The 16,363-nt window shown below is 49.0% G+C and overlaps 2 protein-coding genes across 2 annotated transcripts in view; both read right to left on the reverse strand.

Moving 5' to 3' along the window:
• Positions 1 to 7,802: 7,802 nt before the first annotated feature.
• TCEAL3 (transcription elongation factor A like 3) lies at positions 7,803 to 8,601 on the reverse strand. The gene has a single exon (XM_040999990.1). The coding sequence runs from the start codon at positions 8,578 to 8,580 to the stop codon at positions 7,975 to 7,977; it is 606 nt and encodes a 201-aa protein (XP_040855924.1). The 5' UTR covers positions 8,581 to 8,601; the 3' UTR covers positions 7,803 to 7,974.
• A 360-nt stretch (positions 8,602 to 8,961) lies between these two features.
• The window catches only part of TCEAL4 (transcription elongation factor A like 4), a 30,714-nt gene continuing 23,312 nt past the window's right edge, over positions 8,962 to 16,363 (reverse strand). The window contains exon 2 of the transcript XR_005885839.1: positions 8,962 to 9,021. The gene's annotated coding sequence lies outside the window, so the exon portion shown is untranslated. The remainder of the gene's footprint in view (positions 9,022 to 16,363) is intronic.

A 16,363-nucleotide genomic window follows, 5' to 3' on the forward strand; every position in this document is an offset into this window, starting at 1 on the left:
CATATTCAGACTAGAACATGGCTTCCATTCCAGCCCCATGCTTACCAGAGGGAACCCCAACCCAGCCAAGGCATTCCCTTAGCTCCCCAACTAGGTCTGTTCCCAGCTATAAATCTTGCACGTGGCAGTGGTTGCTCTGAACCCAGCTTGGCCTAGTCCCCTCACCTGTCAGGAACTTTGCCTTTGGATGTGGTAGCCTGGCCTGACCCAGCCTACCCCAAGTCCCACCACTTGCTGGCGGGTGCTGGAACCTGGCCCTGCTCAGTCTGCTCCCATCACAGGCTCATGCAAACTGGTAGGTGAGACAGCCTAGATAAGCTTGACCTATGCTCCAGCCTGGCTTCTGCTTTTGCTGATGAGGTAAGTTTGGCTTGGCCCTGCCCTGTCCGTCCCCCTCCAAAACTAACCCACACATTAGCCAACAGTTGGAATTACCCTGCTTAGGCAGCCCAAAACCCAGGCCTGAAACACGTGCTTACCAGTGGGAGCTGTGACTCCCCTAATAGATTCCCCAAGTTCCCAGGTTCCACCACTCGGCCCACTCCCTGACCTAGAGCTCACATGCTCCAGCAGGTGCTAGGTCCTTGCCTGGCATAGCCTGCCACTCCATCTTGGCCTTTGTATGAGATGGAGGATGTTGCGGCCCTGCCTGTCTCACACCCTGTGGTAGGATGCACATGTGGTGCTGCAGCCTGGACATGCCCATCTTGTTTCCAGCCCCAGCACCCGTGTGTGTCAGCTGGTTCCATGGTCACTCCTAGCTCAGCCCATCACCACCCCAACTCTTTTTTTTCCCTAAGATTTATTTATTTATTTTGCAAAGTCAGATATACAGAGAGGAGGAGAGACAGAGAGGGTGATCTTCCATCCTATAATTCACTCCCCAAGTGACCGCAATGGCCAGTGCTGTGCCGATTTGAAGCCAGGGCCAGGAACTTTCTCCAGGTCTCCCAAAAGGGTGCAGAGTCCCAAGGCTTTCCCATGCCGTCCTCGACTGCTTTCTCAGGGCACAAGCAGGCAGCTGGATGGGAAGCGGGGCTGCCGGGATTAGAACCGGCGCCCATCTGGGATCCAAGCACGTTCAAGGTGAGGACTTTAGCCACTAAACCACTGTGCCCGTATCGCATCTTGGCATGTGCCAGGTGAGGGTTTAAGCTATTGGGCTATCACCAAATGATCTTGAAGAAGAAATCTCAATGCCTCATTATCTCTTTCCAAACTTACTAAAGAGTAAGTTATCAAGGCAATGGGATACTAGCATAAGGATGGCCTTTAGATGAATAAACAATTACCAACCTGGAACTAAGCCCTTATATTTATGGTTAATTAATTTCCAATAAATGTTTCACAGTTCAATAGGAAAAGAATAGTTATTTTTAAGTGTATTTATTTTTATTGGATTTATGGAGTGAAGGAGAGATGGAGAGAAAGATCTTCCAACCGCTGGTTCACTCCCCAAGTGGTCACAACAGCCAGAGCTGAGCCAATCTGAAGCCAGGAGCCTGGAGCTTCTTCAGGGTCTCCCATACAGGTGCAGGGTCCCAAGGCTTTGAATCATCCTCTACTACTTTCTTAGGCTCAACTCCAGCCTTTGCAGCCATTTAAGGTGTGAATCAGCAGGTGGAAGTTTCTCTCTTTGTCTGTCACTCCTGCTCATTGTAAACTTGCCTTTCCAACAAATATATATATTCAATTGTTTTTGTCTAAGGATAAAGTATTGCCTCTCCATGGTGGAAGAGTTTTGCTGTTATCAACTTTCCCTCTGGAAAAGCTAAATTAGGGATTTGATATTGGCCTCTGTTTCTGGCCATTCTAAACTCACCTGTCACATTATCAAATCATAATGGGTAAGGAAAGTCAGTATTGTCAAGGTCGTATATGATTCCTTCTTCTATAGTTCCTTTGTAAATGGATCCATTGAGACTCAACTAGCCAATCCTCCAACTTGAAGTGTGAGCATTCCATATGGGGGGTACTGGTTCATATTCTGGCTGCTCCATTTCTGACCCAGTTTCCTTTTTATGATTTGGGAAAGCAGAGGAGAATGGCCAAAGTTCTTGGGACCCTGTACTCATGTGGAAAACCCCAAAGAGGCTCCTCCTGGCTTAGGATCGTCTCAGCTCTAGCTGTTGTAGCCACTTGGGGAGTGAACCAGGGAATGTCTCTCCTCTCTGTAAATCTGCCTTTCCAGCAAAAATAAACAGATCTTTAGAAAAATGGACCCATTGAGAGCTGACATTGGGTTAGTGGAATAGGGAGGGATGTTATCTACAGAGAATTAGTTTTTCCTACCAATTATTAAAAATTTCCTGTAATGGATATCAGTTGAGCGCATTCACTAGCTAAACAAATTCTGTCTCTGTGGGTACTGGAATACTGCATTTCATTTGCAAGCTTCCCAGGTGGTCTTCTAATATATTTTGAAAAGAACTCTTTAATACAAAGTTAAATTGTCTTTTTAAAAAAATTTATTTTATTTTATTGGAAAGGCAGATGTAGAGAGGAGGAGAGACAGAGAGGAAATCTTCTGTCTGATGGTTCACTCCCAAAGTGGCCGCAATGGCCAGTGCTGTGTCAATCCGAAGCCAGGAGCCAGGAACTTCCTCCAGATCTCCTACATGGGTGCAGGAACCCAAAGCATTGGGCCATCCTTGACTGCTTTCCCAGGCCACAAGCAGGAAGCTGTGTGGGAAGTGGAGTTGCCGGGATTAGAACCGGCGCCCATATGGGATCCTGGCGCGTTCAAGGGGAGGACCTTAACCATTACGCTATCGTACTGGGCCCAAATTGGTCTCATGAGCTGAATTTAGGAGCTATTGCTTCTTATTTATTTATTTATTTTAATTTTATTAGTGATGATCTTTACATAGTTGATCAGGGTTGAAAAGGTTGAGGATCAGGGGATAGTGGGTAAGACCCTTGTTTACACATTTTCTTCTTCTTCCCATATATGAGGGGTGAGGGGAATACAAGAGAAGAAACCATACCCAGCTTCCCAACCACCGCATTACCCTTGGGATTGAGGAACTGCCACCTGATGTCATCCCAAGTTCCCCATTGTGGAGCATTTTCTGAAGGTTCTGTTCATGTGTTTTTGATGGTTCTGAAATGCTGCTGATATTACTGCTCCACGGATGAAGAAATCTTTTTGAGGTCAACTGGCTGCCATAGTCCGCATCTGAGTCTCCACTGGCCCAGAAATTTGCTGTCAAGCTTCACTGGGATAGTTGATCAATTTGTTCTGCCCTCCATCCTCAGCAAGCCAGTGGGTGCTGCGGCCCAGTTCAGCCTTGCCTAACACACACTCGGCTCTCGACCCCCAGTAACCCCCATTGGACCAGCCCTCCCAGCTCTCGTTGCTGTGCCTGCCAGCATGTGCTGTGGACTGACCCAGTTTGCCCCACATCCTACTGAGATCTTGTATGCATTATTGGGCATTGAAGCCTAACACAACCCAACTGAGTTCACCCTCCAGCCCACACTCATGCCAGTGGGTACCACCGCCTGCCCCCAGTCCTGGTTCTCATGCTCACCAGTGGGAGTTGCAACCCATCAGAGAGGAGCCCACAACTTCCCCACTGGACCTACTCCTCGCCCTGAATCTCACAGTATCCATGTGGTTTTATGGTCTAGCATGACAACACTTGCCAGCTGATACTGCAGCAAAGCCCAACCTACCTGCCCTTATTCTGGTTCATGCCTATACCAGTGGATACAGTTGGCTACACCAGCCTGGCTCTACCCCAACCCAGTTCACATGTAGGCCAATAGGTGTTATAGCCCTGGTCTGCCCCCAGTTCCATGCTCTCACGCTCACCAGCATGAATGGTGGCCCAACATCAGAGTCCCCACTACTCCCCTACTAGGCTCAACCCCTTGTTCCAGTCATGCGTGTGCTAGTAGGTGCTACAGCTCAGTCTAGCATAGCCCATGTCACCTCTGTATTTGCCAGTGGGTGCTGTAACCTGGCCTGGCTCAGTCTGCTCCCATATCAACTCATGCTTGTTGGAGCTGCCACACAACCCGGTGCAGTCAACCCCCCAGTCCCAATCCTAATGTGAACTGGCTAGTGATGTGGCCAGACCCAGCCCATCCTGCACCCTGTCTGGGTTCTCACATCTGCCGGTGGGTGTTAGGAACTGGCCCAGCCTGGCCCACCCCCATACCTGAGCCACACCTTTGCTCGCAGGTATTGTAACCTGGTCTACTCTGGGCTGCTCTTTGCATTGATTCTTATGCTTACCAGCAGGGACTACATCCTGACAAAGGAGTTCCCCAAGCTCCTCTATGGGGTCTCCTCTTAGTGGCAGATCTCATGCACACCTGTGGGTCCTTGGTCCTGCTAGTCTACCTCCTCTCCTGGCAGGAGCAGTAGCCTTGCCCAACTGGCCCATATCTGATTGAGCTAGCCAGGATCCACAAACTGGCCCATATCTAATCTGGTTCTTACTATTGGGTGCTACAGCCCAACCACACATAGTTCATGCCCTGACACAGCTCTTATGTGGACCAGGGGGAGCAGAATCCTCACACAACCTCTGGCTCTCACAAACACCAGTGGATGCTGGAGTCTAGTCCAATCTGGTATGCCCCAGAGACTGTCCATGCCCATGCTGAGGGACACTGCAGCCATGTTCAGTCCAGACCACCCCCATTCTTGCTCTCATGCTCACCAGTGGGAACCACAACCTAGCTGGGGTGGCCCTTAATGTCCCCAATCAGGCCTGTTCCCAGCCCCAGATCTTGTGCACGTCAGTGGTTGCTCCGACCTAGCTCTGCATAGACCTTTCCCTATCTTGACCTTTGCCATTGGATGCCGTAGCCTGGTTTGCCCTGGCCCGTATCTAGTCCCAACTCTCACTGGTGAGTGCTACAGCCTAGCCATGCTCAGTCTGCTCCCATCCATGACACATGCAAACCAGCAGGTGTGATAGCCTAGCCATGTGTGCCCCACATTCTAGCCTAGCTCCTGCACTTACCACTGAGCTAAGGTTGGCCTGGTCCTGCCCAGTCCATCCCCTTCCAAAATCACCCTACATGCATGTGGACAGTTGGATCTACCCTCCTGGTATGACCAACACCTAGGCTTGAGTTCCATGCTCATGAGCAGGATCAATAACCCATCAGGCGAGTTTCCTTAGTTCCCCCACTAGACCCACTCTCAGATCCACAGCTCACCTATGCCAGTGGGTACTAGACCCTTACCGGTTCATAGACTACCCCCCTCTGTCCTGCATATGTATGAGTGGTGGGTGTTGTGGCCCGGCTGCCTCACCACCATATTCTTGGGTGTGTATGCGGGTGCTGTAGCCTGGATTAATCCAGCCTGTACCCAACCCTACCTGTACCAAACCCCAGTACCCATGACTGTTGGTAGTTCCATGGTCATACCTAGCTCAGCCTGTTACCACCCTCAACTCCAAGCGAACCAAGTGAGATTGTAGATCAAAGGGGTGGGCCCACACATCCCCCACAGAATCTGCCCCCAGACTCAGTTCTTTTGTGTGCTGGTTAGTGCCATGGCCCAGCCTAGCATTATCGGTCTCCTGTTTTGACTCTCGTTGACAAGTACTGTGATCTAGCCCTGCCAGGTAGGCCCCCAGCCTTAGCTTTAGTGTGCCACAGTGAGTGGTATTCAGCATTGGCCATTACTAACTACCCCAGTTCTGCTATCCCTCTGGGGCAGCTGTGTCAGTCTGAACCCTAACAGTCCATGTGTTCCCCCTTCAAGATACCACCCGGCCTGAGCCCCGCCACCTGGAAGCTGAGAGGCAGGGCTGGCCTGCGCACTCTGGCTCTGAGCAGCCTTCAGGCTGATTGGCTCAGGCCTCCCTCCAGGCCCAAGTCATATCCAGGGACAACTGGACCCACCCGGCTCCAAGCCTGTGGCTGGCCGAGGGGCCTTGACCTCCCGGCTGGAGCCCTGCTGCCTGGGAGCTCTTCCATATTTATTTTGAACATCAAGTTTTATTTGCTGTAAGTGAAATCTAATGATATACTGGACCAAAATCTCATGGCTCCAGACTCAATCATAATGCTAAGTGTATATATCAGGTATCCTGTGAAGGATATCAAGGTAAATAAGGAATATACTTGATTTTGAAAAGGAACATACTGGGACTAAATGAAAGTGCCCACTACTGAGTATTTTAGTATTTTTACCTTTTTCAGTTTGAAGTAGAAAGGGATTTTTCAGCCTGAAAATCTTGTAACCCTCTGAAATTATGGAGAATATCTTGGTTCTACATAATGGAACTTTTACGTTTTTCTTTTTTTCTTTTAAAATATTTATTTATTTTAATTAAAAAGGCAGATCATATTTACAGAGAGGAGAGACAGAAAAAGATCTTCCATCAGCTGGTTCACTCCCCAAATGGCTGCAATGGCCAGAGCTGTGTCAGGAGTCAGGTCAGTTGAGGCAGATTAGGAGTCAGGAATTCTCTCTAGGCCTCCCATGCAGGTGCAGGGTCCCAGGGCTTGTGACTGTCCTCTACTGCTTTCCCAGGCCACAAGCAGGGAGCTGGATGGGATGTGGAGCATCCGGGACATGAACTGGCATCCACATGGGATCCCAGTGCTTGCAAGGTGAGGATTTAGACATTGAGCCATCGTGCCTGGCCCCAGAATGTTTTTCTTAAAACTCACATGAACAAAAGTGCTAGCATTTAGATATGGTTTCCCTGGGGCACTGGATAGCATATTCATTTCCAAACACGATTTATTGCATAGTCAATGCAATATTCTCAAGTCATAGCTCCCAGGAGACCCAAGATACTATAAGCAAATACCAAATAAGCTAACAATGTTAGTACTTACTTTGCTAAGAACTATGTGGTATAGGGGGTCCAAGCAACTTTGGAGCACCACCATCTGTGGTTGGGAGTTATTATTTCCTTATATATCCCTGTAAGTGTTGAATAGGAGCTTTTGTCCTTTGGGACCTGCAAAAGGACTTTGTCACCATAAGAACCCCCTTGTTTCAGTGGCTGTCACCAAAGAGTTGTTACAGGGCTCGGCAGGAGTACCTGTGGTTGTACCAAGAGGTGGATAGGACCCTTTTGTTCAACTGCTTGTGGATGTTCCTGGGCACAGTTGACACCGCCTCCAGCCTTGCCCTGGGTGTCTGGCAGGGATCATCATGCTACTACTTGATAAACCCTACATGCTCACTACCTTATCTGATCCCTTGGAAAGTTCCGTGCGCAAATATAGTCGGCCTCTCAAAGATGACAAGACTGAGCTTTTGAACAACAGATCTGTTAGAAGCCTGACTGATCCTCTAGCTTCTTAAGTGCCTTCATTGAACTCACAAGCTCACTGACCAGTTTAATTGCTTATCATGTATTATTCTCTGGTTTTAGGTTTGCTTTAATTATCACGACAAACATAATCCACATCTTTTAAGAAAAGGTGGAGAAGAATAAGCAAAGGAAAAAAAGGGAATCAAATGGAAGAGCCAGAGGATGAGGACTGGGGAGGCTGCAGGATAAGTAGGCAGCCCTGCTCACTAACCTGGTTACACCTGCCAACATATGGCAATGCCCTTCTTCCCACCCCTGGCATATCAGTGACAGGCAGGGGCCCAACCGGCAGTTGGTGGAACTCTTTTCTAAGTACTGGAGAACGCCTCTCAGTCACCATTCACAAGGTGTGCTACTTTTCATGGTGCAAACGTTGAGGGTTTTCTCAATGCAAAATTGCAGTGTGTCCACCTTCAGACATAAATTGCACTATAAAGACTGGCTGTCAGCACATCAGCGATTCTGCCAACGTTTTTATTATTATGTTACAAGGTACATGCGCGAGGGTGCAGATCCTCTACCAAGAGGCAGGCGCTGCAGTTGGATGAAAGGCTTTGCTGATCGGAAGTGCGACACCTAAAGCGAAGCATCTGCTTAAGGTTGAAGCCCAGGGAAAGTGGGGCTGGTAGCATTCTCAGTGGAGAGCGCAGAGCAGAACGCCAGGCCTCTGGCGCTACAGGTAGGGGACGTCGTGCAAGCCCCTCTGGCCCCTCCCTCCTCCCCGCACGCCCCGCACGCCCCGTTGGCCCCGAGGGGTGAAGGGATCCTGAACCTCTCTAGGCACCCAGTGGAAACCGCCCATTTTCTGCTTTTTCCGCAGCTCCTCCTGCGCCCTGGACACGTCGGCGCACTCGCTCAGCATCTCCTCGCTGCTGGCATGCCGGTCCTGGAAGTCCTCCTGGCACTCCCTGGGGGAGTCGTCCGTGCCCCGGTCCGTTTTCCGTTTGGCTTTGCGGGGCACGTAGTCTTCGGCCGGGCGCTTCTCAGCGGCGCGCCGCTCGCTCTCGGGCGGCGCCGCGGGGGCTGCGGGCTGGCCCTGGGTAGGGGGCTGGCCCGCCCCGGACGCCCGACCCTGCTTCTCAGGCTGGCCCTCCTTGACTGCTCGGCTCTCAGCGCCCGGCGCGCCCTGGTCCCCTAGCTGTCCCTCGCTCTTCCCCTTGCCCTCCTCCTCCCACTTGGCTTCCTCGTCTGACTTGTCTTCATCTTCTGGCTCCACTTCATCTGCTGGCTGTCCCTCGTTTTCCAGTGGTCCCTCGTTTTTATGGCGGGCTGTTTCCATGTCCAGATGCCCCCTTCTCCTGGGCTGGAGGCAGGGGCAGAGGGGAGGAGACAAAGAAACACAGGGAAGACTCAGGAGGTGGGGACACACGGCAGGTGCACATCCAACTTGTATCCCGCTCCCTGGAGGAGTGTGTGTATGGGGGGGGGGCTTAATTCAGGTGTGCCCTCTGCCCACTCCTTGCCCCTCATGTCTGAGCCACCAAGGGCCTGGCAGGCGCTGCCACCTGCTCCAATCCATCTCAGTGGGACAGGACTCCTGAATGGTGGAGAGGGGGCTCAGGTGGCGGGACCCGCATTTGGCCCAGACAGGGCCCTGCTCACCAGAGACTCTTCTGGGTCTCCTCCAGGCCTCCCCCTGTCACTGACCTGCAGGGGGTCCTCACAGGTTGCTCCTGCTCTCCGGGCTTCAAGAGGTGCTGGGAACCAATGACGTGCAGACCTGCAGGCAGGGCACAGGGGCAGGGGCTGCGCGCTCCGTGGTCCCGTGAGGCCTCGGTCCTGGGCAGAATCCGAGCCTCCTCACCCTATGCCTCCCTCCTCTGCCTCCCCGCACCCCAGCCGCCATTTCTGTCCAAGCCGCAGGAGACAAACAGGGATGCTGGCCCAGCTCCGGGTGGCGCCGGTGCCTCCTCTGCAGGCAGCGCCTGCGCCACCGCTCACTTTTCGCCCAGGTCGGGTGCGTCTTCAGAGGCGCAGAGGCTGCGGGGTCTCGTCCGCAGGATGCCTGCGTTTCACTGTCGCACTGCGGGGCTCCCCCCTCCCCCCAGCCTGCCGCCAGGGGCGGGGGGGCGGGGACCAGAAGGCTGCTTCCCTGGCGTTAAGGGCCCCCGCTCCCCCTCCCCCCCGTGCCACTTGCTCTGTCGCCCCCTCCTCCCGACGTCCCGATCCTTCCTTGGTCAGGGATCCCGCTGCTGCCACCTGCACCGTGTCCCGGGTCCGCGCCAGTGCTGGCCTCCACACTGACCTGCGGGCACGCGGGACAGGCCTGCACCTCCTCGGGGGCTTGCGCCACTCGCCCCACAGCCAGAGCAGCTCCGCTAGCAGATTCTGCGCGGGCGCCGGGCACTGGACCGCAGGGCAGGCAGTTGCGGGGGCTGGTGCCCACGTCGGCGCCCAGCCCGTCACGTGAGCGTCGCGTCACCCTAGCTCGCCCCCCATCTCCGCCCCGCTTGACCCTCTTCATAGTCCCCACCTCACAGGAAGTGGATGCGGACGGTGGCAGCGTGTTGTAAGGGTAAGGGGCGTCACCTAGAACTCAAGGGGAGGCTTTCTGATCCCAGGTGCTTAACCTAGCCCATCTCCCAGAATCTTAGACGCCCATTGTTGCCACACATCACAACTGAACCAAGACAGTACCCGACTTTGTCTAGTGCCCTCAACTCCTGAACTGCACAGGTTACTTTCTCACCCAGCTCTGCCCTACTCTGGAGCCCTGGCATGGTGTTACCGAGGAAACTATTTGTATACCAATTTGAATTCTGGAGGATTTTACCCTGAGTTTATCTGGCTGGTAGAGCGCGTCCATCTACCTCCATAATGTGTAAAAAGTATTTATTTTTTATTTAAAGATTTACAGAGAGAAGGAGAGACAGAGAGAAACATCTTCCATCCACTGATTCATTCCCCAAGTGACCACAATGGCCAGAGCTGAGCCGATCCGAAGCCAGGAACCCAGAGCCTCTTCAGGGTCTCCCACACAGGTGCAGGGTCCCAAGGCTTTGGGCCTTCCCTGACTGCTTTCCCAGGCCACAAGCAGGGAGCTGGAAGGGAAGTGGGGTAGCTGGGATACTAACCAGGTCCCATATGGGATCCTGGCGCATGTAAACCAAGAACTTTAGCCACTAGGCTACTGAGCCAGGGCCGGTTCTTTTTTTTTTTTTTTTTTTTTTGTTAAGGTTTATTTTCTTTGAAGGGCAGATACAGCTCGAGAGACAGAATGAGAGAGAGAGAGAGAGAGAGAGAGAGTTCCATCTGATACTTCACTTCCCAGATGGCCACAATGGCCAGAGCTTAGCCAATCCAAAGCCAGGAGCCAGGAGCTTCTTCCAGGTCTCCCATGTGGGGGCAGGAGCACTGACTTGGATCATCATGTGCTGCTTTTCGAAGCCATTAGCAAGGAGCTGGATCAGAAGTGGAATAGCAGGTACATGAACTGATGCCCATATAGGATGTCAGTGCCACGGGGCTGGGCCTAACCATAGTTTGTTTTCAATTTTCTTCTATATGCTACGTGATAATTTTTCCATCTAAATTTCAGTATCAGTTTGAATCAGATCTCTGTTTATCTGTTACACATGTGCACTTGGATATTCCTGGAAGATCTCAAATTCAGGATGTTCCCAAGTGATTTTATCATCCCTCCCCTCTCTTTTCCCTGCACAAAATTGCTCCTTCTTTGTTTTTCTTGAGTTAATGAACACTCGCAAAAAACATACAGGTGCCCAAGTGAGAATCTGGGAAACCTTCCTGATCCCTTCTTCCTCCCTGTCACTAAGGACTTCTGACCTCTTCTAAGCATCTCTGGATCTTTTCACTTCTCTCCTGTTTCCACTCTTGTTACATATCTTCAGACAATCAGCTCCCCTCTTCTGCTTGGTAGGAGCAGGTCTCTTTCTCATTTCATTACCTCAGGTCTTGTTCTTCTTTAATTTAATCATCTTTTGAAATATATGTAGTAGGTTAAGCCTCCACCTGCAGTGCCGGCCTCCCATATGGATACCAGTTTGAGTCCTGGTTGATCTGCTTCTAAGCCTGCTCTGACCATTACAGCCATTTGGGGAGTGAACCAGAAGACAGAATGTGTCGCTCTCTTTCTGAAAATCTATCTTTCAAGTAAAAATAAATAAATCTTTTAAAATATGAAATATTCTATATCACCTTGCCTTTTTCTGCTTCATCTTCATTATAACCCTTGAAGTAGGTGTGTCATTGACAATTTATCTCTTGCACAGAAATCACTGTACACAACAGCTTCAAAAGAACCTTGTCCTTACCCTATTATTTCAAATTAACTTTTAGCACTTATTGAAAATTTAAGGTAAAGTTTGGATTTTGACGTAGTTGAGAATTGGTTGATATTTAGACTTTTTTAAAGACAGATTTTATTTTAATTGAAGGTCAGAGTTAGAGATCACTCTTTCATCGGATGGTTCTCTCCTCAGATAACCACAATGGCCTGGACTGGGTCAGGCCAAGGGCAGGATTCAGGAGCTCTGTCCAGGTCTTGCACATAGATGGCAGGGGCACAAGCACTTGAGCCATTTTCTGTTTTTCCAGGCTATTAGCAGGAAGGGAAGTAAAGCAGCTGAGATGCTACCAGCTCTCATATAGAAATCGACATTGTAGGTGGCAGCTTTACTTGCTACGTGCCAACACTGGCCTCTGGGATGATTTGATCTTAACACAGTTATTGATTGTATTTACCTCTCTGCATTAGCCTACTCTCCATTACAGTAACAGAATCCCTGAGGCAATGACTAACTACATATAAAACAGTTTTATTTTGGCTTACAGAGATGGAGCGTCACACTCCAAGATCAAACAGAGCTTGTCAGTCTGGCCTCTGCTAATGGCCTTCTTGCTGGCAGAGTCCCAAAGTGGCATAGTGCTTCACAAGCAAACAAGAAATGTGTTCGTTTCTCTGTGTCATCATCTTCTTGTGAAAAACTTGCAGGATTCAGTGCAAGGAGTTTCACCCTAATGGATTAATTCAATCTAGTCACTTCCCAAGGGCCACACCTCTAAATGCTGTAATTAGAATGAGTTTCCACTCACTTATGTGCCATTCATGTAATACCTTGGGGATCAAATTGCTGTATATATTCAGGAGAATAAATAGTCAACCAATGGTGTCCTCTTAAGAGAGCTTATAATATTGAACAGGCAAAGCAGTGTAGGACTGGTCCAAAAATAGAAATACAGTGGAAAAACAGAATGATCTACATTCCCAGGTCTTAATGAATATTTAATATATGAACAAGGTAGCATTTCAACCTAGTGCCAAAAAATCTGCCTACTCAATGTAGTAGTTTCTGCTCTGACTAAATTCATGTAAGCACCACAACCAAGGCCTTGAAACAAGGAGAGATACTTCATCTTCATGACCATTCTTATCATTAGAATTGATGAATTTTTATGTTTGTAACATTACATGGTTACCATAAAATATACACTATTTTAACATATACACATTTCATTATTTGCTGTGGCAATCAAGAGCTAAAATCCAAGCATTTCCACTTGTAAGTATGTAAATTTGGAAAAGTTCATAAAACCCTGTAAGTTTTAGTTTCCCTCCTTGGGAAATGGCAACAATATTATTAGTGTGAGATGATTATTATGAATTCTAAAAGGTGGTTTTATACCACATGGAGCTTATCATCATTAACAAATGTTCATGCCTTCCAACCTCACCTTAATCCTCTGTTAAAGACGTAACTCTGTAATAACAGTTACATAGTATCAGAAGTGTCATTTGGAAATGAAATCAGATAAGTTGTACTAGATATAATACAAATGAATTCCAATAACAGCAAATGCTTATTGGGATATGAGGAGAAAAATACAGTGCCTTCTCAGTGGCTCTTTTTGCTCTGTTATTTTTCCATCTAGATGATCATCTGGGAATCACAGGTATGGAAATACAGAAACACAAGGCATTGTGGGTGTTGCTTCTTAATAGTCAAAATACTAGTTAGGGACCTCTCTGAGTCTCCATAGACTGAGCCATCATTGCTGTATCTTTGATCAATCACTTCCCACATGCTGGCTTTCTCTCTGAAATACGATGAAAGGATGATAGGTCCTCCCAGCTGACACGCAATACAAGGCCATCCTAATGCTCTTGTACATACATTGGGAAAAAGCTAACCACAGAGAAACAGTACTGGTCTTCTAGAGAACTTTGCATTATTTAGTGGCCACCAGGTGCCCCACGGGGGCAGAAGGCCTATATAGAACAACGGGATATACCAAGTATCTTCTCACTAGTATGTGAGATATGGATTCTTTGGCACAAGAAATGAATGAGGAGCCTGAAGCTCAAAGAACTCCAAGCAGAGTGTGCAGAATGGTACAAGCTGGGTAGTTCTTTACGTAGGAACCAACCTATGTCTTAGAATGAAGCCTGTCTCAATGTGTCCCAAGTTATCTCCCATTTTCCTCACTCAACTTTCTTCCCCCTGTTCATTGATAAGTTAACAGTTATTGCAGAGTAGGAGGCTGATAAATGCCCGGCCCTGCCCCGTGGCTAGTGCCATGCCATAGAAGTTAGACCTTTGCCAGTCGTGTGTCTATGGGTGCTGGTTTGAGTGCCATCTGCTCCATTTCTGATCTAGTACCCTGCTAATGGCCTGAGAAAGCAGCAGAGGATGGCTTAAGCACTTGGGCCCCTATTACTCATGTGGGAAACCCAGAAGAAGCTCCTGGCTTCGAACTGGCCCAGCTCTGGCCATTGCCATCACTTGGAGAGTGAAGCAGTAGATGATCAAAGATCTCTGTGTCTCTTCCTCTCTCTGTGTCTCTTTCAAGCAAAACAAATGAATCTTTAAAAAGCAAAAAACAACATGTCTCCAGTTGGTGTTGTTAGATTAAAAATGTTCAATTTGTATTGACAAAAATTATGTTAAATATATGTTGTTAGCTAAAATATCAAGTGTCAGGGGCCCGGCATGATGGCGCAGTGGTTAAGGTCCTTGCCTTGCACGCCCGGGGTCCCATATGGGCCGCCGGTTCTAATCCCGGCAGCCCCGCTTCCCTTCCAGCTCCCTGCCTGTGGCCTGGGAAAGCAGTCGAGGACGGCCCAAAGCTTTGGGACCCTGCACCCGCGTGGGAGACCCGGAAGTGGCTCCTGGCTTCGGATTGGCATAGCATCGGCCGTTGCGCTCACTTAGGGAGTGAATCATCGGACGGAAGATCTTCCTCTCTGTCTCTCCTCTCTGTATTTCTGCCTTTCCAATAAAAAAAATTTAAAAAAACATAAAATAAAATATCAAGTGGCAGGACACTATGGAGAGTTTAATGCTATTTGAAATTACAGACACACCCACATGCTCTGATCTGGTAATGGTTAACTGGTGACTTAGAGCAACTATGTAACCTGCATTGCAATGAATGAGAAAACTCAAGCTTCTGAAAGTATCCAAACTTACAATTATGAGGAATTACTAAGTAGTACTACAACAGAACACAAGCATTCAGAAGTAAGCTGATGATTTAGAACTACTCTTTTCTCGGAGGTGTCTACGGTTAAGGAATGAGTTTGCCAAACTTTTTTGAATCTACGGCAGTTTGCCAAACTTTTTGGAATCTTATACGGAGTATAAGAGGGGCAGCACTGGGGTGTGGTGGGATTTGCTGCAACACCAGCAGCTCATGCAGGTGCACAGGTTTGAGTTCAGGCTTCTGACCCAACTCCCTGCGCTTGTGCTTGGCAAAGCAGCAGAAAGTGGCCCAAGTACTTGGACCCCTGTCATTCATGCAGGAGAACCCGGTGGAGTTCCAAGCTCTTGGTTCAGCCAGGACCAGCCCTGGCTGTTGTGCTCATTTGGGAAGTGAACTGATGAAAGACCTCTCTCCATCTCTGTCTCCCTCGGGAACACTGCTTTTCAAATGAATATAATACATCTTTAAAAAGTAAAATATTTACTATATATAAGATCAAGTGCTTACCAAAACTAAATAATCATTATAATGTGGTTAGGGCCCGGTGCGGTAGCCTAATTGCTGAAGTCCTCACCTTGCACACGCAAGGAATCTCTATGGGCGCTGGTTTTAATCCCAGCTGCTCCACTTCCCATCCGACTCTCTGCTTGTGGGCTGGGAAAGCAGTTGAGGATGGCCCAAAGCCTTCAGATGCCGCACCCGCATGGGAGACCCAGAGGAGGTTCCTAGCTCCTGGCTTTTGGATCAGCTCAGCTCCAGACATTACATTTACTTGTGGAGTGAATCAGTGGATGGAAGATGTTTTTCTGTCTCTCTTCCTTTCTGTATAACTGACTTTCTTTTTTTTTTTTTTAAAGATTTATTTTTATTATTTTTCCGTTGGAAAGGCGGATATACAGAGAGGAGAGACAGAGAGGAAGATCTTCCGTCCGATGATTCACTCCCCAAGTGAGCGCAACGGTCGATGCTATGCCGATCCGAAGCCAGGAGCCTCTTCCGGGTCTCCCACGCGGGTGCAGGGTCCCAAAGCTTTGGGCCGTCCTCGACTGCCTTCCCAGGCCACAAGCAGGGAGCTGGAAGGGAAGCGGGGCTGCCGGGACTAGAACCGGCGGCCCATATGGGATCCCGGGCGTGCAAGGCGAGGACTTAACCACTTGCGCCACCGCGCCGGGCCCTATAACTGACTTTCAAATGGATGAATGAATGAGTGAATAAATAAATAAATAAATAAATAAATAAATAAATAAATAAATAAATACTTTAAAAAGCAGTATGATAGTGGCCAGCGTGGTGGTTCAACTAGCTAATCTCTGCCTTACAGCACTGGTATCCCATATGGGTGCTGGTTCGTGTCCAGGCTGCTCCATTTCCTGCTCCAGCTCCCTGTTTATAGCCTGGGAAAGCAGAAGAAGGTATTCCAAGTGCTTGGGCCCGTGCACTCATGTGTGAGACCCAGGGACTCCTGACTAGAGCAGCTCCAATCATTGTAGCCATTTAAGGAGTAAACCGGTGGATGGAAGATATCTGCCTCTCTTCTATGTAACTGTACCTTTCAAACAGCAATAAATCCTTTTAAAAAAAGGGGGGGATAGGGAACTTCAAAATAAGCCATCATCCAC

The sequence above is a fragment of the Ochotona curzoniae genome, unplaced genomic scaffold (assembly GCF_017591425.1).
Source record: "Ochotona curzoniae isolate NIBS_2020 unplaced genomic scaffold, NIBS_Ocur_1.0 scaffold_1852, whole genome shotgun sequence".
Classification (NCBI taxonomy): domain Eukaryota; kingdom Metazoa; phylum Chordata; class Mammalia; order Lagomorpha; family Ochotonidae; genus Ochotona; species Ochotona curzoniae.